We start from the raw sequence: 26652 nt of genomic DNA, 5'->3' as shown, positions 1-26652 counted from the left end.
GAAAAGGCCCACAATTCCTAACTTTAACTTCTAAGAGTTATCCTCCACACATTTTGAATATTCTACTCTCTGATTACAAGTTAGAGAATATTTTTGTTTTAGTTTTGTTTCATTTTTGCTGTTAAGAAAAGTGATACAGTTCCTCTCCATTTACATCTTACATTGTGAATAAATTTGGTTAGTAGAGGTATGTGCCAAAGCATATACTACTCCAAAGCTTGAAGGATAGTTCAGCTACATAAAAAGACCAAAATGAGAGGCCTATCTCTTAAAATAATTAATCAAAGTACATATTGATTCTAAATAGTAAACTGCAGCAAATAAGCAAAGAAAAACTTCCTGCTCAAACAATTATCATTCACTAAATCAAAGGAATATAAATCACTACTTGGAAATAACAACAGAAATATAAAGCAAAATCCTCAGTTAACCCTTGTGAAATAGGGTGGAAAGGTAGGAAGAATTAGTATTTACTGAAAGAATTTCCCCCACAATATGATAAAATGAGAAGAGTAAACCAAAACATAAAGGAAAAATTAGAAATGTTCAGGATCCTGCTTTCATTTTTTGCACATTAGCACATGGTTTCCCTGAGGTTTCCAGGGTAGAGTTCACTTAAGATTTAATCTTGCTTTTTACTAGCCATAGTTCAGCACTTAAGCATGCATTATATATAAATAAAAGAACAGATATTCATAAAAGTTCATTAGGGGAAAATAAACTGGAAGATGAAATTAAAGCTGTGCTTAGGGATGTGACATTTGAGAACAGAGAGGAAAATTAAATCACAAGAATCATAATAAGCTACTAGGTATTTTTGCCAATGTTTACTTAGTCTTTGCAATATTTTAAAATGAAAGATTTTTCCCTAAAATGTTTTAATGGTTTAACTTGATAATGGGCAATAATTGAATCCAAATTGTCAAGCTATCTTTGGAGAAGCATCTTAAGCATGTATTTATCAGTGACAGGGCCTTGAAAATGTGTTAATGTAACCCATTGTATTTTAGTGAATACATAATTTTCAATACACAAGTCATCTCATTATTGCATTTATTTGTCAAATACAAGTTCACAGTTTTATATTACTTTAGACTATTTCTACTATGTTTAATATCATAAATTCACTACCCTAAATTTTCTCCCTTTCTTCATTGTTGTTACATGTTAAAAAAACTTACTTTAAATTTTAATTAACACAAGGATATTTGTTGAAATAGATTTTGTTTCAAGTAATTAATAGATACAATATCAAAGTAAAATTTTATTTTTGTAAATTAAAGGTGCTTTTTAATTAAAGATATTTAATATCATGAAATATGACATTTAGAATATCACTTCATACTTCTAAGATTTATTAATTTCAACTTTGTATTCCACCCTATAAATTTCCAGCAATATATATTCAAAAATGTCCTAGTAATTGGCTATTTCTGTACATTTTCAAATCAATTTTATTTACATAGAAGATATTTATTACATATTTTGCATATATTTTTGAAATCATCATATTCTGAAATAAACTCTATAAGCTCTACTGTAACAGTGATTTTTGCTGAATTCTAAACCTAGTTTATTTTCTAATGACAATTATCCTTTTATTAACAAAACCTTTATGCAGACAGCACTAGATATACTTTGTGCCAAATGGAAAGGTATCTTTCTCAAAATGGAATTAGGTATCCAGGTAGGCAGCTGGAGCACAGCAGACTACATTACTGTGGGAAGAGGGAGAACTTAGACCATTGAAACTCAGCTAATTTCCCTATGCTAATATAATACTGAAAAAATTCAGGACCTCAATGTTTATGATGGTAATTGAAAAACATTCAAGCAGTCAAGTTTCAGGGAATTCAATTAATCTATACACTTCAGAGACTAAATCAACTCTGATGAGTTTTTAAAATTGTGTTGTAATAAATGCTCTTCAAAATTTTTTAAATTCCACTGTTAAAAAATATTTGTAAGTCCCAGCTGATGGCCCATAGTCATAGTGCTTTGTTGATCTGGTTACATGAAGATTTGCTTTATAAATATTAGAGAGTAAAGTAAATAGTTATTGCCAATCCAGGTCTATAAAATAGTCATTCACTAAGATGAAAAACAAAACAGAATACTCCAATGTCTAATTATGTAATATGGAAAACCTGCCAAGTAAAAACAAAGGTGAAAGAGCCCAAACTTCAGTCCAGTGTCAAAGTAGAGTAAGAAAACAGTATTTTTACAGGATTTTCTTTCAAAAAAAAAGTGAAAAGCAGTGGAAGTAGCTGACTCTGATAGGAAGAATGGTGATCTAGGCAAAAATGTTTTATCCTTCTATATTATCCAAATTCTTAAAAATAATTGTGTCTGTGCATTGTGTTAAAATTGATAAAGCTTTTGAAATTACCCTTATGTATTCTAAACTTCTTTTGAGAATTCCATATGAAAACCAAATACCAATATTTAGTATCAAGTAATTAAGGTATGCCTTTAATGTTGAAAGTAATACAATTCAATTCTTTTGACTTTTACTAATGATACATGACTGCAAAAACTTGTATAAAATACTCTTTTATTGTATGTCCACTTGAAACATGGTCTTCCTGCTTCTTAAAATGTACTTTCTAGTTCTCTCCCTCTCAGCCATTTCAAAGAAAAATGGCTAAGGGCTGAATATTACTTACCACAGGAGGCAAGCGAACTCCTACCTATTTACAACTAGTAACCAGACTAATCTCTTGTCACCACATTGATCATGCTTCCTATTATCTTGAATGTGATAAATGACCAGTTAAGCATTGGTAAAACTGCAGTTAAATCTGTAGCAATCCAAGAGGGTGGGAAAGTGGAGGAAATAAAAGCCGTAGGAGTGGTGTTGGAAGAAAGGAGCATTTTTTAAAAACCTGTACTTGAATGTTTATAGAACATTTATTTTTAATCACCAACAACAGGAAACAACTGATGTCCTTTAATAGGTGAGTGATTAAATAAATTGTGTACATTCATACCATGGGCGTACCACAATAAAAAGGAACAATCTATTGATATACACAACAACTTGGAAGAATCTCCAAAAAATTATGTTAAATTCAAAAAGCCAATCCCAAATGGTTACATGTTGCATATTTCATTTATGGATGGGGTTGGGGGCTGGAAGCATTAGGGTATAGTTATAAAAAGGCAGCATGAGGAATCTGTGTAGTAATTGAACTGTTCTATATATTGATTATGGTGGTGATCACACCAACCTGCACATATAATAAAATTGCATAGAACTAAATACATGTATATGGGCACACATACAAATAAATATGTGTAACACTGGTGAAAGCTGAACAAAATCAGTGGATCATATCAATGTAAAAATCCTGGTTGTGATATTGTATTATAGTTTTACAGGATGTTACCATTGGGGGAAACATAGTATCTCTCTGGCTTATTTCTTCCAACTGCATGTGAATCTACATTTCAAAATAAAAAGGTTTAAAAAATATATGGGAAAGGAAAGCAGAGTGCATTATTCAGGTTTTTAAAATTATACTATTCTGTGTTAGCTTTCATTTCTAATCAAAATGTGGACATATCAAAAATTAAGCTATTTCACTTTTATTTTAAACCAGGGTGGGATTGAACTATAGATAATAGTTATAAAACAATACAAACTTGAATTAAAAAATATTAATTTGAAATGGTCTTACCTCTTCAAACTATTGGTTGTAGGTCAATGATCACTGTTCTTGTTGCTTTTGTTGTTAATGAGTGTTCAGCAAAGTTTAGCTAGGTTCCAGCCATGTATTATTATTATCTTATTCTTATAAAGACATTATGAGACTAATTACTCTTGTCCATATTATATAGATGAGGAAATTGAGGCTATGAAAGGCTGAAGAATTTGTTCAAAGTTATCAGGTAATTAATGTTAGATTTAAGATTCTAACCTTGGTCTGTGTGATCCAACTCAGGTCTCTTAAGTACAGTCATCCCTCAGTATATACAGGTGATTTGTTCTAGGAGTCAGGGGATACCAAAATCCCCAGATATTCAACCCCTTTATATAAAATAGCATACTATTTGCACATAACACATGCACATCCTCCTTACTGTACATTCTAAATTATCTCTATATTACTATATTGTTAAAGTATTAAAATACCTAATACAATGTAAATGCTATGTAAATAGTTGCCAATGCATGGCAAATTCAAGTTTTGCTGTTTGGAACATTCTGGAATTTTTTTTTTTGGAATATTTTCTATCCATGGTTGATTGAATCTGCTGATGTAGAGCCCACGAATACAGAGGGCTGACTGTACTATGCTTTAATGTCAATGCTATATTTTATCCATTGGAAAACTACAGTTCTTTTCTATAGGTATAAAACTATAGTGATGCCGGGGAGGGGGAAGCCTTGCTAGCATCTTGTAAGATACTCACAAGTTTTGTGATCTACCTTATAAATAATTATACAAATATGGAGTGGGTTAATGACAGTAAATTTTGAATTGGGAAATGTGTTAGTATCAAATTAGTAACTATGACTCTATATAAAACCATAGCTTTAAGATAATCAGATGAAAACATAATGAATAACAATATCAGTTACCAAATTAAGTACAGGTGATTTGTCAAACAACTATTACATGAAAGCTAGACACCATTTTTTCTTATTGAAGTTAGTAGAATCACAGAAAAATTCAATCTCCCACCAGCTGAGTTTTGTTATGCTGTAGTATTAACCCTTGAGCTTTTGAAAAATTAATGAATAATTGAATTATTGTTTATATTCACAAGTTTAAAACTGAGATGTTTCCTTTAAAGGCATATAGATCAGTTTCAAATAATTTTAATTAAGTTTGGATTTTATTTCTTTTGCTTACTGACCAGAGTGTATTACATAGCATAAAACTTATTTATTATGACTCAGTAAAATTACAAAATGCAATAATGATCTGAGCCAATCTATAACAGATATACTTTACTCCACTTCAACAGAAAATGTTGTCCAACATACCATATAAATCTACATCCACTTCAAAAATATTTCTGATTATATTATCCCAATTTTCCTTTTTGTTGTTCTTTTCATTTTTCACCATAGAAAATTAAAATGATTTGGTTGATCTTTGTCCAAGTTTCTGAAATGTATTGTAATAAAGAAATAAAACATTATTTGACATGCTTTAAAATAGTGTCATACAATTAGAGATAGAAGTGTCTCAGCTGGGTTCTATCAGTATCAATAAAAAGAGAAAAAATAATTCATGAATGAAATATAGAAGACTATGTAGTTACTCTTAATATTAAATTTGTAATTACATGTCAGTATACTGACAGCTACACTTGCTATATACCTCTGGGGAAGGGGGAACTTCACTAATTTAGAAAGTATAACTAGAGAATTACATTGGAATTATATAATGAAAACATTCTTCACTCATTTTATTTTCACACTGGAAACAATTACAAAAGTAAAACCAAGTAGGTAATAACAATGAAACTAAATTTAAAACTCACCAAATAACAGGAAACTAAGAATTATGGAAAGATCAGAAACCAAGAAAGTGTACAACAATATTAATTAGTAACACACACTTGATATTACCATCAAGTACCATCTACTATCTAAGAAAGTCCTTTATACTTATATCAGAGATCATTAAATGTACTCAAATAAGACCTTCAAAGTATGGTTAGATTTTGTATATGTAAGTCTTTTTTCCATTTTAAAGTTTTCTAAATTTTGGAATCCCTACAATCCCTCCATTGTTTGCAGTAAATATTTCTTCACTCAAGTAACAAGGACTACCTTTCTTTTCTTTTGTTAAGATCATTTTGTGGCAGTTGTCCTTGTGACCAACATCTCTTCAATCTATTAGATCTGCTGCTCAATCTGCTTCAGTTGTTAGGATGACCCTAAGCAAGAGATCAGTCATTTTTCAATTTGTGATTTTCATCAAATAATCTTGGCTTTCAAATATTAAAAATAAATTTTTCATTGAAAATTTGAATCCAGGGTATGTGTATTACGATTGTACAAAGGATAAAGCCTAAATTTTACTAAAGCATAGATATTTTAACTCTCACAATAGATTATTTTTAGGTATTGAGAAATGAAAGTGTTGAAAAGAAATTGGAATATTTAAGTTTTTAAAGACTTTTTTTCGGAAGCATTACATACTTCACGCACCACAAATTCTTATATTTTAGAATGATTTTTTCAACATCACATCATCTCAACAACTGGTTTCATTCAGAGTGCTGAATTGAAAAGCATATTGTCTTTCCCTAAAATGGTGGTTAAATTTACTATAGTGAAAAAAAGTCTCATAATCACTTCCAGTTTCAAAGGAGTTTTAGCAAATGTTGAAAGATCCTTTTAAAATAATGATGTTTCAAAGGCCAAAATATATATGCAAATGCAATAAAACAAAAATTGCAGCCTAAATTTCAAAGTTATTTTGTTGGGCCTCTTAAGTGCTTATGTGCTAATTGCACCTAAAATTGGTCACTTGTATTTAGTAGAGGTAGCGTCTAATCTGAACAGTTAAGTAATGGTGTTAAGTAAAAGAGAGAATGTCTGAAAATCTAGCCTGTAATTTTCCACTATTCATGTCCAATGTCAATCTCTTCTGAGAATGGTCAAAATAAACAGCCTCAGGTTCCCAATTTAAAAATTGGCATTTTGATACATTCTAGCAGGAGGAAATGGGTGAAACGTTCTTGGTTTCTCACAAAGTCAAATTCTTGATAAATCAATGGCCCCATGGATTGTGATCATTTAAAGGTTATTCTGGTCCAGGAAGATGGTGGAGAGCTGAATCATAGGTAGGGTGATGTCACTGGGTAATAGAGACTGAGAGAAGCATGACAGAAAGTGACAATTATGCTTTGACTTCCTAAAGTAATTGATTGTGAGGATTGTTTGCTCCAGACAGAGCTTTTCTATTATAGGAAAGAGATTTTGGAGGCCCTGATGTGTGGTAGCAGCCTTTCCCCCAAACTTTGGAGCAATTTGGGGTGCACAGGGCAGTCATAAACTTGGCTGGAAGAAAGCTAGTCTCCTGGCAGAGCTCTGCAAATTGCCAGGACAGTGGGTTTGCTCTGGAGGCCAGCACCAGGGGGTGGAGGCCAGAAAAGCAAGCCAAACAGAATGGTGCCAGCATTCCTGAAAGGCTGGCAGCTGAGTTTTACCCACAGGCTTTACAAAGTCCCTCCTACTGTGAATCCCTTCAGGGCATCTGGACTGGGAGAGGGCCATGTAAAGGTGGCAGAAGGTTTAGAAATTCCTTACTTTCTGGTCCTTGAACAGTGCTCTTGCAAGCTCATTGAAGAGCTGGAGATTGGCAGTTGGCTCTACCACTAATGTAATTTCTCTAGGCCTCCACTTTTTCATCTGGATAATGGGGAAATGAAATTACCTACCTCATTTCTTATTGTTGCTATGAGGATTAAGATTATATAAAGCAATAACAAGTAGCAAGCTTCCCAGAGATTGGCAGTGGTTATTGTTAGAGGCTTTGCACCTGGGCTCAATGTCTGGCCAGAACTCTGCCAAGATCGCCTGAACTGTGGAAAGCCAAGCCCTTGTTCTCTTCTATTCCCCAAGTATGGTTTGTTAGGAGCCACTGGGAATTGAGTGCACCTGCTGAAGTCATGGGGAAAAATATAAGTTTCTTTGGAATGTCAAAAATTTTCCCCAGTTGAAGATCACTGCAGTATCTACGCGGGCAGTGCACACTTAGAGCTTATGTCTGTCCTAGGCATGCTGAGGTGGGTTTCTGGCAAACACTTGCCCTCTGGCTACCTGTGTGACTCTGCGGACTATCAAGCCAGATGCCCCAGAATCCCTCACCACAAAGGCTAAAAGTGAAGTATCAACTGACTGTACCAAGCCCTTGCTCAACACCCAGCACTAAGGAATTCACAGCTGAGAGTGGAGGGAGGGAATTGGACTCAGGTCTCTTGAGTTGCCTGGGTGGGGTAGTTGACAAGATAGCCACAAGTCTCTTCTGCTCCATCCGGTGGCGACCCTGCCACCGCGAGATCTTGTCTGCCCTTGCACTCAGCTTCCTCCCCGTACAGACAAAAAAGAGGGCGGCTGGCCTGGGTTCCAGGAAGACAGTTTGCGCTGTGGGTCCTAGCCTTGCTGGTGCTCACCAACACGGAAAACTTTATCTCATTCATAAGTAATTGCCTGCCATGTTCATTACTGCAGAAGAAAAATAGTTACAAATTCCTTTGTTTTGCTTGGGAAGTGATCAGCTTTGGTTGGTAATTGCCTGCCTGATCAAGAGCCATTTCCTTCATAGTTAACCAAACATGAACTCAGTCGGGCTCGTTTTAAATATCACCGAAAAGTGAATAGCCCCAATTAGGACAGGAAACACATTTTCCGACATGAAACCAGGATCAGAAACAGATTTGTCTGTGTTTCAAAATGCAGAAACAGATCTGTCCTTCAAAATTCTTCTTTAGGGGATGTGAAAAGACCTCATTGGAAAATCCTGTTCTGAGTTCTCTTCAAAAATGGCTGGAACCTGTTCCTTACATTGATTTTAGGGCTTAAAACTTGAAATAAAATGAAAGAGAAGTCATGAACGAAAAATAAAATCCCTCTTTTCACTTTCCTTCAGAGAAAGAGAAAATATTCGCTGGAAAAATTACTTTAGAATAACCATTCTTTAGACAATTATAACTTGCACAGGAAATCGTCAAGAAAAACTAGATTTATGCGTGGTTGATTGTGATTTGGAAACATCAGGAACTCAGGAACATAATGCACCCCCATAATTTAGTGTCAAATTTTGATAAACAACGTGTAGCACTCCTTGGCATCTGGTTTCCCACGCAAGATCCGGGCACACTTTACCTGGTTTAGGGGTTTCATTACAGAGGCCCCTGGTTCTTCCAGGTAACAGAGGATGATGCAGCGGGGTAGCCAAATGCCTGATTCCTGGGTTTTCCCTCATTCCTTGGAAGGTTTAGCGCTCCCCGCAGCAGAAAAATATGCTCGGGCATTCATCCAATTAAACCGCACTGATTCAAAATCTGTCTTCTCGGGAAACATTCCACTCCAGGATAAAACAAGCATTTATTTTCTTGTCCCCGTAGGTCACTTGGTGCTGGTACAGTCTTCCTGCTTAGGGTCTTAGCCCTTTTCAATTCCCTCTGAGCTGTCCTGGAGAAATAAATCAAGTAAAAATCAAACATTCTGTTCTGCCTCAGGAAAATCATTCGGCCAACTCATTTCTGGGATTCCCCAGAGATTTATATATATATTTTATACATATATATTATATATATATATAATATATATTATATATATGTATACTGACTCCTTTGGGAAGTGTAGGGCTTTGATATGTGCACGTGCACGTGAGGTCGACCCGAGGAGGGACCATGGCTCCTGAGAGTTTCTGAGCTGTCCAAGGCACCTATCATCCGGTGCCTATGTGAAATCGCTGAGACTGAATGGGTCCCTTAGTGGACCACCGGGAAACAAAGCTGACTGCGCAAGCTGGGCGCCGCGGGCTGAGCTGCTGATCTGCTGTTGATTGGGGTTTGAAAAGGGTTTTCCAGCTTCTGGTGGCGGAGATGGGCTGATTCAATTTGTATGGTCAATCTGCTTGTGGTTCGGAGGTATTTTTCCCAAGAAGCGTTTGCCTGCAGCTCAGATCAGAGCACAGCCAGGCAAGCTGCCTAGGGAGGCTAAGGAAAGAGGCCGGGAAACCAAAACCTTGCTTCCCTGAAGGCTGAGATCACAGACTGTCATTGAGGCTGGCCTTGAGTCAAAGCAGGTCTTCTGCATGGAAGAAGGTGCAGGACCAGTCCAACACAGGAAGTAGAAGTGCAGCTGTGGCCAATGGGGGCCAGAACATCGTGTTCTCTTGTACTCTGGCTCCAGGCCACTCTCCTCTGGACTCTGGAGACAGCTGGAACTGGCATCTATGGAGTGAATGAGCCCAGCCTGAGACAGCTTTCAGTCCAGAGGAAAGCCTGGCCTCTTGACACAGAGACCAACAACTTGTTGTCTCCTAAGTAAAAGCCCCTGCCTTACTAGTCAGGCTGTGGGTTTTCTTTGGGCGCCTCAGAGGAAAGGATTCATCTCAGCATCTGCCCTTCCTGTTAACTATCACTAGGCAAGTACATAAAGTTAGGGGGGTCTAGCAAAGTCATAATAGTTGGTTTCATTTTCTTCAACTGGGGGCTATGTAACAAGAATTCTGAAACCTTTACTTCTCAGGGGACCTGAAGTGCAATGTTAATCTTCTTAAAATGAATAAAGGTTAGACTTGGCCTGTCTTTTGAGGGTATGCAATGACACCCAAATGACCCAGTAATAGTCCTTCTCCTGGGCAGGGTCGCTGTAGGAAGGCCCCCAGACCCAGGAGACTTCATGTAGGGTAGATTAGAGAGCAAGGGAGCAAAAGGAAGAGGCTTGCATGCCTTGCTGGAAGGTGAGACTGTGGCCTGTGATGATGGCAGATCTGAGAGAAGTATACTGAGTGGTTAGTGTCTAGCACTAAAGAGGTGGCAGGAGGGCTCTGAGCTGTGATACTTTCTCCCCAGGCTCTTCCCCAAGGAGCTCCAGATCATTGAGCCAGACGACTTTTTGAGTTCATCTTGCACTCACTTGACTTTAATCTCTCACCCTCTGGAGGAGGCCTGAGACCCCAAAATGTGTGGCATTGACCACCCCCAGGGGAGAGGGGAAGGAGCAGCAGTGTATGCCAAAAGACACTTTCTTTTATTCATTCCTGCTTTTTCTCACCAGAGCTTTAGTTAAGACACTGTGTTGTAAACCTACACACACACACACACACACACACACACACACACACACACACACACAATTCACATACCTGCTTTCAAGCTAGACAAGGGGAATACAGAAGGCATCTGAGTGAAAAGGATGTTAAGGAGGTTGCTGTAAGGTGGTACAGTTACTTCTGTACAGCACCCTCCTACTTATGGAGGCATTCTGGGGTTATTGATAGGGGAAGAATATAAGGGACAAAGACAGAAAGGGAGAGGGGAAAAGATGAATAAACAGAAGAAGGAGAGCGCAAAAGAGGAAGAGAAAAAGAGTTATAAAGACACAAACTAATTCGCAGAGACTGAGAGAGACTGAAACATACACAAAGAAAAATTCAAGAGGCATGAAAAAGAGACACAAGGAAACTGAGACCCATTGAGTCTTCTATCAGTAGATGCCTCCATAACAGTTTGACCTAGGCTGGCTTATTGTTTCAGGAGAAATTGATAAAATGCACTGAGATCTCTTTCAAACCAAGATGCTAAACTCAAGCCAGCTCTGGTGCCTTGGGGAGCCCAGACATTCTATTGTGGCAACAGTTTATCAAGACATAATCTAGAGGAAAAGTGAACAGAGAATCTGTATTGGATAAACTCACTGTCACCTAAAAAAAAAATTCAAAACTGACTTTTAAATTTTTTCAATGGCAAAATGAAATGAGGGGGAATGGAGGGTGGAACATCTGTAAAAAAAAAAAAAGAAATCACTCTTGAAAATACTTCATATCACTCTCTACACATAGGTCCTCAGACATTCTTACTTGAAAATACAAACACACACAAAAACACATACATATAAAAAATGCTTATTGTGAAAATTTTCTTCCAGACTTAAAAGCTTATTAAAACATTAAGAGACATTCTAGCTAGTCCTTAGTCAAAGGAAAAGAGAAGAGGATGTATGTGTGTGTCAGTGAAAATGACTGTAGAGTTTTAAGCTTGCCAAAATGGAAAGTAATGACTAGGTTTCTTTTTAAGCTAGAGTTTTAATAATTCATCTCCTTGTAATAAAATAAATCAGACAAGGACCATAATCTGAGAATGGAAATCAATTGTGAAGTGATACCAAGTGCTTTGGTATTTATTAAAATGCTAGTACACTGAACCTCCTAATCCAATTGTTTTCCAAAGAGTTATTAGCATCATTGCCTTGAAAAAGTTCAATAATCATTTTCCATGAGAAATATGCACACACACAATTTAAACGACTCTGGATTCATCATCATAAAACACAAAAAACGTGTATTACAATTTTCTATCAACTTTTTTGGTGCGGTCAGGTGAGTCAAGTTTTAGACTGGAGGTACAAATTCTGAAGTTTGAGAAGTGGCAATTATTTAACTGGCTTCACTGAGATGATTTAGTCAGTCCCCTAACTGAGCAGTGACCGGAGTGAGTTGCTTCCAGGATGTACACCATGGTCCTGTGGATCTAGTTTATTAAAGGCTGGCATTTATTTGTCAATAGACATAACCATTGACTTTGCCCTTCCTTCACACTCTCTTTCTCCCCCAGTATTAAAACGTGATGGATTCAGAAAGTGAGATCCTTGTTGTTTTCAGTGGTTCCTCTTTTGTATCGTTCCTTGTGTATCTGTATTGCTTTATTATTAAGGCCTGCCATTTTACCCCTTGGAAGTATTGATCAGGGTGTCCTAACTCTAGAAATATTTATTTCATGCAGAAGCAGCTTTTGTCTAGTAATATTAACATAGGAATCCTGGGAAGGAAGATAGTGGGTGAAAGTAGCATAGATTGGCTTTAAGCATAGGCAGGGCAGGTGTTTGCCTACCTTTTGTGTTTTGATGGATTTAGGGAAAATCTTTCAGCCTAATACCAAATATTTCTCACTATCAATCAGTACTTCTGTAGATGTTAGATATTGATTTTTAAAATTATGTCATATAGTAGATAGTCTGAAATACTAGAACAGACATTGCAACAAATATCTTTTGCTTTATTTTTACAGAAACCTGGTGTTTAAAAAAATTACCAGTCAAAGCCTTCCCTTGATACACAAGGAAATTTCCTGCTTTTTATCAATAAACTTAGCCAAGGTTCAAATGCAAGAAAATGCTCACATTGAGACACTACTGCAAGCAATACATTGTGATTAACACTCAAAATTTAAGAAAAAAACTCTTAATTTTTCTGTTTCTGAGCTGTGTCTTTTAACTAGGAACATACAATGGATAAAAAAAATATATCCTTTGATTAAGAAAGGATAGGTAAATGCATTAATATCCTCCCCTCTGCTTTAATGGCTGCAGAATGAAACAAATACCCATGGAGATGTGTCCAAGATCACACACAGACCTGGCTGTTTTCCAGCTCAAGTGCCTTGTATACTGGCCTTGCCATGAGCTTCACTCTGCCCCTCTAGGGCAGGGGTGGTGTCTTTCCCAGCCCTGCAGGGTGAGCAGGTTATTGAACCAAACCCTTCAGCAGCATTCAGATTGTATTTAACCCTTTGTCATACTATCTGAGATCATCAGATGCTTAAAGTTGTACCTGATTCCTAAAGATCTCCTTTCCATGGACCAGCTGGATGTCAATCCCAGCTGCCTTTAACTGGACATACAATGCCTACTCTGGCAATTACCAGATCACTATAGAGTAGGGCCACATCTGGGCTTATTATTTAGTTTTATTTAATCATCTTCTCTGCCCAAAATTAGTCAAGAAAAAATTGTCCTCATATGTCTGAGGGCAAAGCTCCTAGATCCAACATGTTTTAAAAACCCACCATCCATAAGTTATAAATTGAGTAGAAAAAAAATGGGAAAAATAGTTGCATGTCTTTGATATAAAATTCAGTGAGAATGAGGATCATACTGAACCCAAAAGCAATGTTATAATCATTATCATAGGAAGGCCTTCATCATTTGATAGCAGACATCTGATGAACACATGATATGATTAAATTCAAAGAAATAAATTTTCCTTCAGCTAAATTTTGCAAGAATAAGCATTTAACTTCCCAATCATCACCATGAGAACACAATGAACACAGCTAAGAATTTGTCTCCCTGTTCTTTTTCCCTCCACTCTACCTAAGAACATGGATTGCAAAGTTTGGCGTGAATAACTGAATTGCTAGATGCATTAAAGTACTGAAATCTTGAAAGATTATATTGAAATAAGCTTATTAGAAGTTGGGATTCAGTGTGAGAATTACTTTTAATATTAATTAGACCAGTTTTCTTAATTTTCTGGAGTGAGAACACAGCTATATGTTAGAGGCCTGTAATTAATAAATTTGATCTACTACAATAAGAAGAACATACACTTACATTGCATTGGTAAAATAGCAAAAATATCTTTCCAAGGATCAAGTTGATAAAATCGTATCAGAATATGTATTCTAACAGATGTATTTACCATGGATTTTTGAAACTCAAATCCAATATTGTTGTTTAATTCATTAGCTTAATTTATTTAAATGGTTCTCAAATTTAAGGAAGGTGATTACTTTAAAGACTCCTGGACTTTTGAATCTGCCTTAGGATTTAAACAAAAGTTAACTGTGCCAGTTTTAGCATAAACTTCTGTTTCTAGTGTCTGGCCACAAAGGATTTATAATTGTATAGTTAACATAAAGATTAACACATTCTCGAAATTAACCTCCACCATCTCTTTAATGTTGAAAACAGCTGTGCTTATTATGTTCCAGGCATTATGCTAAGTGGTTTGTGTATATTATTTCACTAACCTTCAGATATATACGCTTACAAAAACATACCCTGCGATGAAGGTATTAAAAGTAAAAACAGAATTTTAGAAGGAAGAGACTGAATGTTAAAAAAAAACAAAACTTGTGTAAGGTCTCTCAGAAAGTAGCAAAGTCAGAATTTGAATCAGGTCAGTCTGAATCCAAAGTCTGTCTTCCTACGTGCTATACTGCTTGAGCCTTACTCCTTTTTGCCAGTTATCATAGTCCTAGTAATTTGCATAGAAAGTCAATTTTTCTTCCAGGTTTTATGAGTCTGGGATAGTGTGTAGCATGCAATTTCCCAATTCACAGAACCAGTAGTATTGAAGAAGGAGGAGGAAGAAGGAAGAACTAGAAAAAAAAATGTTGATTTTCCAAATTTTTATCAAGATGAGTGTATTTGTCAGGATTCTTTTGCTTGAAAGTGATGAAAACCCAGCTGAAACTCATTTAAGCAAAGATGATTTATTTATGTAAGCAACTTAGCTAGTTCAGGCAAAGTGGAATTTGGGTACTCAAATGATGTGAGGAAACTGCCTCTCTGCATTTCTTGATGTTGTTAGGCTTTTTCCCAAGAAATGGCAAAAATGATAAGCAAATTATTTCAGACTCACATTCTACAAGCTTGGAAGTATGCCAAAATATCTTAACCATGGGGAATGAGGATCAAGGGAGAGTAGGAAGAATAACAATTCAAGGAAATGATCTCTATCATGAAGTTGCTTATACTTTTGCCAAAGTGTGGCACTAGGTATCAACCAGTCTCAAAACATTTTATTTTATTTTATTTATACTTAATATAGGTATATATTTGAAATATTTATATATTTCATTTAATGTGTTTCATTCCTTCTTTTGTAAATTAAAAGTGAGTTGGAATCCCTTCATATAAGTTTGACATCATCCCTTTGATTAGTAAGTACTGCAGAACACAGGGGATTTTTTTTTCCTCCAGTCAGATTTAATTTCTTTTATACATAAGTTTTTCTTCAAGTAACCCATATTTCCTATATAGAAAACTAGAGAGACCATGAATCTTTGCCCTTGACTTGCCATAAATATCTGAGAAATGTAATGCTTTCAGATACATTAGCTTAAATCTGAACATCTACTTTGTTGCACATACAGTTCATTAGAAGCAATATTTTCAGGGCCAACCTTGTTTTGTGCATGTGTTAATTCACATACCTATTTATAGTGGTTAATAAAATATTAGAATTTTATTAGAGAATTAAAAATTGCTTTCTATCTCCTTAAAGCACGTTCAGATTTCATATTCAATAAGAGCTTTTATAAACCATATATCCCTTAAGTTACATCTATATCCTCTGTATCTCCATAGATTTTGAATATATTTAATTTGTATTAACCACAAATTTATTTTTCTTTCAAGAGATAAATTCCCTTCATGTTCCTAGTTATAGCATTTTTTGGTAATTCAAAATCAACATTTTACTGTAAGGATTTTCCAATTGTCAACCAAAAAAGCTTTATTTTCTTTCTAATGTGGGCATCTGTGCATCCCAGAGCCTCTCTCTCTGCATGTTCCATGTGGGCTGAAGAATCTCTTATAAAGGTTTATGGGTGTTTCTGGCTGAAATAAAGAGAATGTTCAAAATAGTCTTTCAGCTGTGGAAAATGAACTTCTATCATAAATGTACATCTCTCATGCCCCCAGTACCTGACAGCCCAGTGCTTTGGCAGCTGAACAGATCACAAAGCTGGTTCTGAGGCTTGCAATAACTTTACTCTCAGATAAAAGTTAACAGGAATTAACTACAGATTAGTTCAGTACACATGAGAGAGCTGAGCTCTCTTAAAAGGTGAAAATGTCAATAATTCGGATGCAGTTTGCAAGAGAGCCCAGGGGTGCCTGATTTCTTATTGCTGATGAAAAGCGCATGACCAAATCCTAAGCACACAGGCAGGCATCTCACATCTGCATGCATAAACATGCTCCTTGGAAGTGGTAGGCAAGTCTCTTCTTGACACAAAGAAGGTGTCTTTATCCATTTTAAGGAAAAGTAAAACTTAGCCCAGGAAGATATTTCAGGATACACTGGAATCAATTATTTGAGCACAACATTTTGAGGTGTCACATCCTTGGGAGCACAATTCCGATTGGTGCTCTGCTGGTGGCCCTGGAGTTCTTGGGCTGTATTTGCTGATTAAGTCATGTGAGTAAGAAGAGGCTGTGTGGGGGAATATTGGGCTCCAGTAGAGGCAGGGATTGAAGATCCAGGTTTGCTTTTGATCATTGAAAGTGGTTATCTGGGAGCGTCCTGCCTGCACTGGCTCTTACTTCTCCACCTGGATAGGGAGGTCAGAGTAGAACAGGGTCCACTTAGTCTGAGACCCAGACTGTAGAACAAACAGGCCCAGAAAGTTTGTGCTGTTCTTTGTTTCCCCAGTGTACTCACTTAAGAGCAAAAGACCCCTATACACCTCTCTGGATTTGGTTAAATAATATTTTCACTTTTGTTGGAAAAGTGCCCCCCCCACCGTGTGCACTTCGCATGTCTTTTAGTTTCACAATTCAATGCAAAACAGTAAGTTTGTGTATCCCTCCTCCCCACTAGACTATCCTGAGCCCCTTTCCAGTCAACCTCCAACCCCTTTCTATCCTCCCACTCCCACCTCCCCCTCCCTGTCAGTCTCTGAAGTGTCACGGTCTTTTTTATGCTTCCAACAGTTTCCAAAACAAACAGTGGAGGCTATGACCAGCCGGGTATTCACTCAGTCCGAAGCAACAGTATCTCCCAATCCGAGCGACCTGCGCTGCCATTAGGGGCAGGTCCTCTCCCTAAAAGGGCCGCGCTTGCCAGTCTCTGAGCTCTGCCAGGTCCGGGAATCTGGGACATAAGGACTGATGTTCCGCACATGTCCACTGGGAGGGAGAAGAGCGAAAAACGAAAGGGGACTAGACTCCAGAGGACTCTGGCTCCAGTTTAATCTCCTTTCATTCTGTCTATTCAAAGAAAATCTATACGTATATATAAAAATTATACACACACACACATTTATCCCCCGGAATATAGATTTAGAAATTGTTTTCTGAGTTTTCAGTTTTTTTCTGATTTTCCCGCTTTCCCTCCTTTGCCTGTCCTCTGCGCCCTCCCACCCTCTCCCTCCCTAACCCAGCTCAGGTTGAAACTTTGCAGAGTACGTTCTCTTCACCCTCTCCAGGGATGGCTCTGAGCTCTCGGGCGCACGCCTTCTCCGTGGAAGCCTTGGTGGGGAGACCCAGCAAAAGAAAACTGCGAGACACAAGAGAGGAGGCGCAACTTGAGCTGCTTGAGAAAGAGGGTGGAGAGGCGGAGGAGGAGAGACAGAGCAGCGCCGCAGGAAGGAAGAGCGAGCAGCCTGGTGAGTACCCCTACCGCAGCCCAAACCCCAGCGCCGGCTACCATGGCTTGCTGGATCGGAAGGTCTCAGACTGGCGCCGCGTCCCTGCAGGAGGGCGGCTAGCCCTATCAAAGGATGTCTTGGCCCAGCGACGGCCGCGTTCGGGGCGGCGGGGATACCTCAGCCATCTGGCTGTAGGGGGAAGTTTCAGAGCCTCCACATTCAGCCCATAGTGTTGTGGTTCATTTGCGGTGAAGGGGAGGGTCCCCACAGATTTATGAAGCGAGACTCTCCAACCTCCCGGAAGCCCTGAGAGCCAGACGGTGGCTCTTTCTCGGGGTAGGAAGCAGGGCAAGGACCCAGATCCCGAGGGGATTCAGCATCAGGGACCAAAAGTCTCCGAGAGAGACGAGGATGGGCAAATTTGAAGAAGGGTCATGCATTTCACAGGGCGCTATCTAGGACCCTTTCTCTCCATCACGGGGCCAGAGTGGGTGTTGTGGGGAATTTGGAGATCAGGCGCCAAGGTTCCCAGGGAAGAGACAAGGCCGGTCTGTTCTGAGACAGGCGTCAGCGAGAAGGGGGCGCGGGAACTGCGAAGCTCTCTCAAACTCTCAGCGTCTCTGTGTCCAGCAGAAAAGCGACCCAAGACAGAGCCCTTAGCAACTACTTTCTCAGGCTGTGGAGGCGGCAGCGGCGGCTGCAACAGCTTCGGAAGTCTGGAAGAAAAAGATGCTATCCAAGTGGAGCTTCAAGGATCCGAGCTGTGGAAGAGATTTCATGACATTGGAACTGAGATGATCATTACCAAGGCGGGCAGGTTCGGCTTTGCCCAAGCTGTTCAAGGGCCGAACGCAGTAGGCACTTAATGTTCTGCTCTCATAAGATGGGTGCCTCCAGTTTTATGCTTTGGTACCCTTCTCCCCATATCCCCACCCCAGACAGGTATTGGAAGCCAGTGCCTCTCAATCAACCAGACTAGGCCTTGCCTGGCCCATGTTAGTGGCTCGACCTTTCTTTCCTGTACACCCTGATTCCAAGAACTCATTCTTGCAGCTCCTGCCTGTGTAGTATATGAAAAAAATTAGACCTCCCAAGGCAGGTGCCAGATGCCACCCCCACATCTTAAGCTATGGCCAGGCCTTTCTGTTAAAGCCTCACAGTTATCAGTGGACAATATCCCATCTAGCAGGCTCTCAGCCCACTGTCCTGAGCCCAGGTCAATTTGAGGTGGGGCTTTCCTTCTTTCACCTTTTCCTGTGCGGCAGCTTCTTCATATCATCTGGGTAATTTGTGTGTGTGTGAATCTTCCTAATTTCAGTCTTTCCCAAATCTGCCTCACAGAAAGTACCGCTGAAAACTCAGGGGAGGGACACAGCTGTTTCTTTCCTACTTTTTCTTCTATAGCTTTTTATTATGGTGGTGATAGGAAGTGAGGTGGACAAAGCCTTGTGGTAAGGATATTCTGATCCACTCAAAAATCCTGAGTTTGTTCAATCAAACATGTAACCAACAATCTTTCCTCATGTAGCAAATCTCATTCACTGAACCTGTCTAGAATAAGAAGAGTATTGTTTATTCCTTTACTTTTCATTTGTTCCCAACTCCACCTGGCTCCAAATGTTTCTAATAGCGCCCAGGTCAGTCGCTATTTTCTATCCCACAGGAGGATGTTCCCCTCTGTTCGGGTCAAGATAAAAGGACTGGACCCAGGGAAACAGTACTATGTGGCCATCGATGTGGTGCCGGTGGATTCCAAACGCTATAGGTAACCAGGCCCAAAGGAGGGTACCACAGGCTGGGAATGGGGAATTCATATGTATGGAAACTGAGAGTGCTGCTTTGAAAACTCTACCATGGTAGGGGTAATTGCTCTCCTGTGGGCTTTGAGAGTTGAATTTTCTCCCTCAAACTGGAGTTCAGGGAGTTCAGACTGAGAGAAAAGCAGGCTTGTTCTTCTTTCCTCTCACTCCTGGATCACAGGTTCCAGCTGGTGCTTCAGTGTACCCCAAACCTCTTGCCTACCCACTGCTCTAGCCTTGACTCTGCAAACTGCAGAGGGTTTTGGCTCAGGCATCTGGGAGGGAAGCTGTTTAAAGGAATTTGGGGAGAAACGCCTGGGCTTCTGGGGCTGGGATCTGCTACTTTAGCATCAGGGTCCTTGAGCGATGCCCTGATTTGCCATCCAAAGCTAGTCTAGCAGTTATCTTGCCTATTTTTCTTCCTTCCTTAGCCTCTCCCCTGAAGCGGAGGCCAGATCCCGGAGAATACAAGTAACCCTTCTCTTGATGTAAGCTCTCTACTTAAAGCAGGCTAAAAGTGGCCGAACTGATCTAAATCCAAGAGGCCCTTCTTTGCTGGCAGCCCAGAAGCTCAGGTCGGCCAGCGCTTTAGCTCAGGGGTATGGGGGTTGGGCGGCAGCCGCCCGCACTCGGCCTGTGAGCGTTCCACTGAAGTGGGTGTCTAGCCTTTCTAGGAAACAGCCTGCAACGCATTCAGTGCTGGGAGTGAGGGGCAAAAAGAAGGCTGGGCTCAAGAGCCTGCTCCGGCCGTAGCCCAGAAATATCAGAACAAGCTGCTTATCACGTTTGAGCTGGCTTGGGAATTCGGCGCATAATTTAGCGGTTGAGATTGAAGACAATGCGAAAATCAGCCCGAGGCCGCAGGGGGCAGAGTTCCTTGAGGGTATTCTGATGTAAAGCATTGTGGACAAAGGGGCTTCCAAGACTACTGGTCTGGTGGCGGTGGGCTGCACAGACACTTTCCCTCACCCTTCTTCTTCTTCCCTGAAGCTTGTAGGACAGGAGGATTTTTCTGGTGCCTCTGCTCGGTAAAACGGGTTAGATTAATTTTTGTTGTGGTTTCTGTGAGGAAATACAAACCAGACTCTGAAATCCCATGGCATTATACTTGCCCTGGCACTTCACTACATTTTAATGATGTATGCTTATTTACAGTTTGCTTTCTATCCCTGGACGCTCTTTGGAAATGAAGTTGTATCTTTTACTAGTTGCCTTTGAGATTAGCAGGCAAACCTTGGCCAAGGCCTTTAGGACCGGATCGCGGTAGCCCCTGCTCCTGGCTTTGGCCCGCTGTGCCTAAAGCCACACTCCCTGCATTTTCAGGTACGTGTATCACAGCTCGCAGTGGATGGTAGCTGGGAATACAGACCACTCATGCATCACTCCCAGGTTCTATGTTCACCCAGACTCGCCTTGTTCGGGAGAGACATGGATGCGTCAGATCATCAGCTTCGATCGCGTGAAACTCACCAACAACGAGATGGACGACAAAGGCCATGTAAGTGTGTGCAATCCTTTGTCCCGAAGAGAGGAGGGGGATGCCAAGGTGTCATCCGGAGGGTCACCCTGGAGAAGCCAAGGAGGTGTCTCCCAGATGTGCTAGTTGTCGTCTTTAGGAACTGTCCAAGTTCTAGGCCTGTGGCCAAAGTAGCTCTTGTGACTTTTATTTGGCATCTGAGAGTGCCGGGGGTTTGGGATGGTGAGTGAAAGAAGTTTGAGGACCAAAGGAGACTTGTTTAAGGCAGGATGCCTAGTCTGGGACAGTGAAAGGGAATGCTTCCCTGAACTCTCTGGCACTTCAGCCTCCCTGGCAATCACTGTGGGCTCTGATTGCCTTCCCCTGATGGACATCTTCTGTGTGACATGGTAATGGTGGAAATCTTCTCCACAACCCGCCCCGATGGAAGGCCTTTTCAAGTCACCTAGATCTTGAACCTTCTTCCCAGGTGCACCTCGCCTCTTCCCTGCCTGGCCTGGCCCTGTGCCAGCCACAAAAGGAAGAAGGATGCTCCTGGGCTTAGGAGGTGGGAGATGTCAAATGATTTCCCATCAGTTACCTAAGCCCAAGGAACTTATGGCAGGCAGTTAGATCCCAATAGCACTTGGGAACATCACATGGTCACTCACATTTGGAAGCAGGAAAGGACCCCAACTGGAAATGGAATCACTGCTTCCTGGTGTGCTGTGGTGCCTTGTTCCTGAAACCCCTTATGCCTGAAGGCCTCTGTCCAGGGCCAAATGGCAAAGAAAAGTCCTTGTGTGTGGCTAGCCTAGGCTTTCTGGTTTAGCTTCACTTTTGTGTGGGAAGGTTGGGGGTGCTGATGAGAGGGGGACAGTGTGGGGGAGGGGATTACTAGGCAGCATTTGACCATTGATTTCTCCTCCAGATCATTCTGCAGTCCATGCACAAGTACAAGCCTCGTGTGCACGTGATGAAGCAGGACAGCAGGGTCGACATGTCCCAGATTCAGTCCCTGCCTGCTGAAGGGGTTAAAACATTCTCCTTTAAAGAAACTGAGTTCACCACGGTGACAGCTTACCAAAACCAGCAGGTAAAGCCAACTAAGTCCCAGGCAAGCAGGGATGGCTCCAGAGAAACTTTAGGGAAAGAGTGAAGCTGTACTATATGGATTGAATTTTCCACAATTAAAAAGAAATTCATAGCTTTATTGCATTGTCATCAAGGCAAGTTTGATTATGAATTGTGTGGATCTTGTATTAGAAAGGATAGAAAGGAGAGTAGAACAAAGAGTGTCAGGAGAGAAAGGAGATAAAACATTCCAAATTTGACTTAGCAATATGCTTACGTTTATTTAACATGCCATATTACATGTTGAAAACTTGTGTGGTTGATGTAACCATTAAAAGCAACAGTGACAGTGTTTTTACTGAGGGCACTGACTTTATCTTTCTTTCTCTTTTGAATCCATAGATTACCAAACTGAAAATAGACAGGAATCCTTTTGCTAAAGGATTTAGAGATCCTGGAAGAAACAGGTAAACAATATAACAGTCACATCTAATATTTATATAGCCCTTTTCACAGGTATAACAGCTAAGGAAACTGTGGCTCAGAGACTGAGTCCCTAAATTTTGTAACTAATAAATAGGTAGTAAGAAAGAAACCTGGATGTTTTGTCTTCAAAATCTTGCCTCTTCCCACTCCCTCCCCAACCCACTTTTAAGATATTGCTTATTCTAGATTATTAGGTTTTTATTCAGGGAATAATCACTGGGAATTTTATTCAGAAGTCTATCTATAAAAGAAAAACATTTCAGATGTTCACCCCTAAAAACTATAACAAAATAACTCAAAAGCTTAGACAAATTATTATTTTCAGGAATTGCATTCTGGACTTGCTAAAGTGTGAATCTCTTTTTCAGAGGTGTATTGGATGGGGTTTTAGAGACCTACCCATGGAGGCCTTCTCTCACTTTGGATTTTAAAACTTTTGGTGCAGACACACAAAGTAAGAAAAGTTTTATTAATTTTTTATTTTTAAATGTTAATGAAATAACAACAGCCAGAACCTCTGTACACATACTACACAAGTGGATAAGTACACACCAGAAAATGTGTGTTTAAAATCAAGTGGGTGTATATTTATCCTGATGAAGTAAGAAGCAAAAAGGGAGGGTAACTTGCAAGAAGGAAAAGAGCATAAACATGATAATGGTGGATTTACTGACTTGTGTCTTCTTGGGTTATCATACATCCTGAGAGCTATAGAAATCACTTGGATTCTTCAGCATCTCACTATCTCATATTCTTTAGGATCTGCCTGTGGTACACTAGTGGTCTTATTTGCAAACATGTTAGTTATTGAAATAAATATTTTATGAGAAACTTTCGGCACATGATAAAAATGACTCCCATTAAATTTCATCATCACTTGACTCTAATTTTCCTTTTGTTGGGACTAGGGAAATAAATGTTGAAAACAATACTAAGCCATGGCAATTAGTTTAATTGCCATAAACATTTAAAATATTTGCAGGGTATTTGTTCTCAGGTAGTACATTACATGACTAAATAATAATCTGACAATGCAGGCTTTCTGGTGGAAGAATGCATGCCTTCATTTACTCTGATATTTAAGGATAAATAGAAGATCTTTATTCGTGAGCAATATGGAATCATTTTACCCTTTTGTCTTTACTCCATTAAAGTTGTTTGTCTTTAAACATTAATTGAAGGTTACCATCACATTATAGTTAGCTTGAATTTTACATGATACCATAACAACTAATTGAAATGTGAAGAGATCAAGTCTAATCATTTAGTGAAATATTTCACTCAATTGACTGTATTAATTTGGTTTAGAGAGTTGCATAGAAAAAATATGAACACTTATTTGATAGTATCACTTTAATAGAATCTAGGCAGCATGCTTTTAAAATATCCGAGTCAACACATGGTGCACTAATTTAAAAATAATGCTAACCATGATCATTAATTGATAATTTAAAATACACAGTTTTCTTAATTATTTAAAATGTCCAGAATGCTCTCAAATTGCAAAGAAAAGGGGCGCCAGTTTTTTTAAATAACTTTTGGATGTTTAATTATAGAATATATTTGCCACGCTGTTGATAAAGGATTAGCCTATGTCTGTATATAAAAATAATTAAGAAAAACAGTAGCACCTAAAAACAAATCCACAAAGTTTGATCAAGTTCAGTCAATAACCATTTTTTTAAAAAAATTAAATACTTACAAATATAAGGTGTAAAGTCTAGATTTTCCTGGACCTTATATCTATCCCTAATTTTAGTAGATGCTAGGCAACCATAAAAGATCACCTGGCAACATTGATATGAACACTTTCATTTTCATCTTGGTATTTTTAAACTGCAAAACTGTCTTTTACTCTTGATATAGTACACTATGGAACTTTCCCCACCTATGATTTTCATATAAGAAAAAAACTAATATATTTAAATATTATTTTAATTTATAAAGATTACTTTCATATGCACTGATTTTTTAATCAGACTGAAGCTTTCTATAAAATCTCAAAAAAACAATTTGTTCAATTTAATCAAGTGCTTATTTTAGTAATTTTTTATGGTTAAAAAACAGCTTTTACTTGTAAGATATAATTGGCTCTGGATCATATTTAATTGGTCTTCTTTTGTAATTCACTGAATAAATGTTGTTCAAGTGCCTAGTATAGTTCTAAAGCATAGTGAATGCTCAATGCATGATACATAATAATAATGCCAAAAGTAATAGTGGTAGTAGTAGAGATACCATATTCAACTTTGGTCAGAGGAATGTTCTTTTCCAAAGGACTTAAAATAACTGTGAACTTGCAAGGAAAGCTAATCTAAGAATGAAGCAGGGATAGTTATGGACATGATTACTGATTCAGTAGGAACATTTAGTTCATTGTTCATTGACTGAATTGTCATTCACAGGTGGAAGCAATGTCTCATCTCCAGCGACCTCTAGTGGAGGGGCTCCCTCTCCTTTGAACTCTTTGCTTTCTCCACCTTGCTCCCCTCCAGCATATCACATTCCTACAAGCTCCCTTGGAATGCCCTGTCCAGAGGTGTACCTACACAATATCAACCTGCCCATTTGCTACAAGATTTGCCCAACTAATTTTTGGCGACAGCAGCCTCTTGTCTTGCCTGCTCCTGAAAGGCTAGCAAGCAGCAGCAGTTCTCAGTCTTTAGCCCCACTCATGATGGAAGTTCCCATTTTATCTTCCTTGGGGGCCACCAATTCAAAATATGGTTCATCTGAAGACTTCAATGGACAGTGTCAACAAGCATCTAATTCTTCCAATCAAATGTTATATGGATTACAGGCACCTGGAAATATTTTATCACCCAACCCCATTGCCCGGGAAGAAATTGGTTGCTCTTTCCATCATTCCTATGGCTTTTATAGGTACAACTTCTCCATGCCATCTAGACTGGTAAATGCTACCAACCATCTCAAAGTGAATGACAACAGTCAAGTTTCTTTAATAGGAGGCAAATGCAATCATGCTCATTGGTATCCAAAAATTAACCATTGCCTTTAATGGAGTAGTCAAGTTCCTAAAACAATTACATGTAAACATATATTTTCTTTATTTGTAGCCAAAAATGGTCAAGAGCTAATGGGCTTAAAAAGCTTCATTATCAGAGGGTATTCCTCTGTTCTGCATTTAAAGTGCCTTATGATATGTTCCTAAGAAGGCTGATTACAGTAGCCTTAGGCCTCAAAATAAGATACTCAGTAAATATTGTTTGATGAGGCAGACTACCAGTGAAAAGTGACTTCAGCTGATAAAATCTCTAATTATAGTGAAGCCTGTTTACCACATCAACTGCCTCTTGCATATTGACAATGACCAAATGAAGGTGGATTTAATTCCTGTGAAGGTAGTGAAACAATTACAGTTTTTATCTATGAATATTGGCTTCATTGTAATTATCTATCTAGTAACTGTAGAAAAAATTTCATTGTTCATTTGCTTTATACTTTTATACTCTGCTGTTGAAGGAACTACTAATCTTAATTTTAAGGTACAAATAAAGACATAAACATTCTAATATTAATATTTGCAGCCTAAGGACCATTTAATCCTGAAGGAACACAAAGATTAAATGAAAAGCAAAATATTCTAAATAAATTTGATCTTTTATTCTCTTTTATTTTTGGGGTAATTCTCAGGTGATGCTTGTTTACTTAGTCCTTAACAAACCCGGTATTTTATATACACAGTTTACAAAAACAAATTGTTGTAGCTCTCCAAAAAGACTGAGAAGTTATGATTTAAAGGGAGAGAATATATTTGAATCCATAAATATGAAAACATCATTACAATGGTACAATTTAATTTCAGTCCTCTGTGTCAATCATGGTAAATTGGACAAAAGTAGCGTAACATAAATGAGACTTTTAGGCTATGAAGTTGAAAAGTTTCCTTTCACCTGGTCCTAAATTTTCTGAAAAGACTTGTTAAATATAACCTATATATAACCTCTATATCATTAAGAT

The 26652-nt window shown here is 38.7% G+C and overlaps 1 protein-coding gene across 1 annotated transcript; it reads left to right on the top strand.

Moving 5' to 3' along the window:
• The first annotated feature begins 17696 nt into the window (after positions 1-17696).
• Positions 17697-25690, top strand: TBX22 (T-box transcription factor 22). Its single transcript, XM_059050749.1, has 8 exons — positions 17697-17874; positions 18490-18673; positions 19520-19621; positions 20979-21153; positions 22043-22207; positions 22588-22652; positions 23040-23125; positions 25077-25690. The coding sequence occupies exons 1-8, from the start codon at positions 17697-17699 to the stop codon at positions 25688-25690; spliced, it is 1569 nt and encodes a 522-aa protein (XP_058906732.1).
• Positions 25691-26652: the final 962 nt, after the last annotated feature.

Source organism: Kogia breviceps, chromosome X (assembly GCF_026419965.1).
Source record: "Kogia breviceps isolate mKogBre1 chromosome X, mKogBre1 haplotype 1, whole genome shotgun sequence".
Lineage (NCBI taxonomy): Eukaryota > Metazoa > Chordata > Mammalia > Artiodactyla > Physeteridae > Kogia > Kogia breviceps.
Note: the sequence above shows the minus strand (reverse complement) of the source record. Positions and strands in the feature narration are given on the sequence as shown.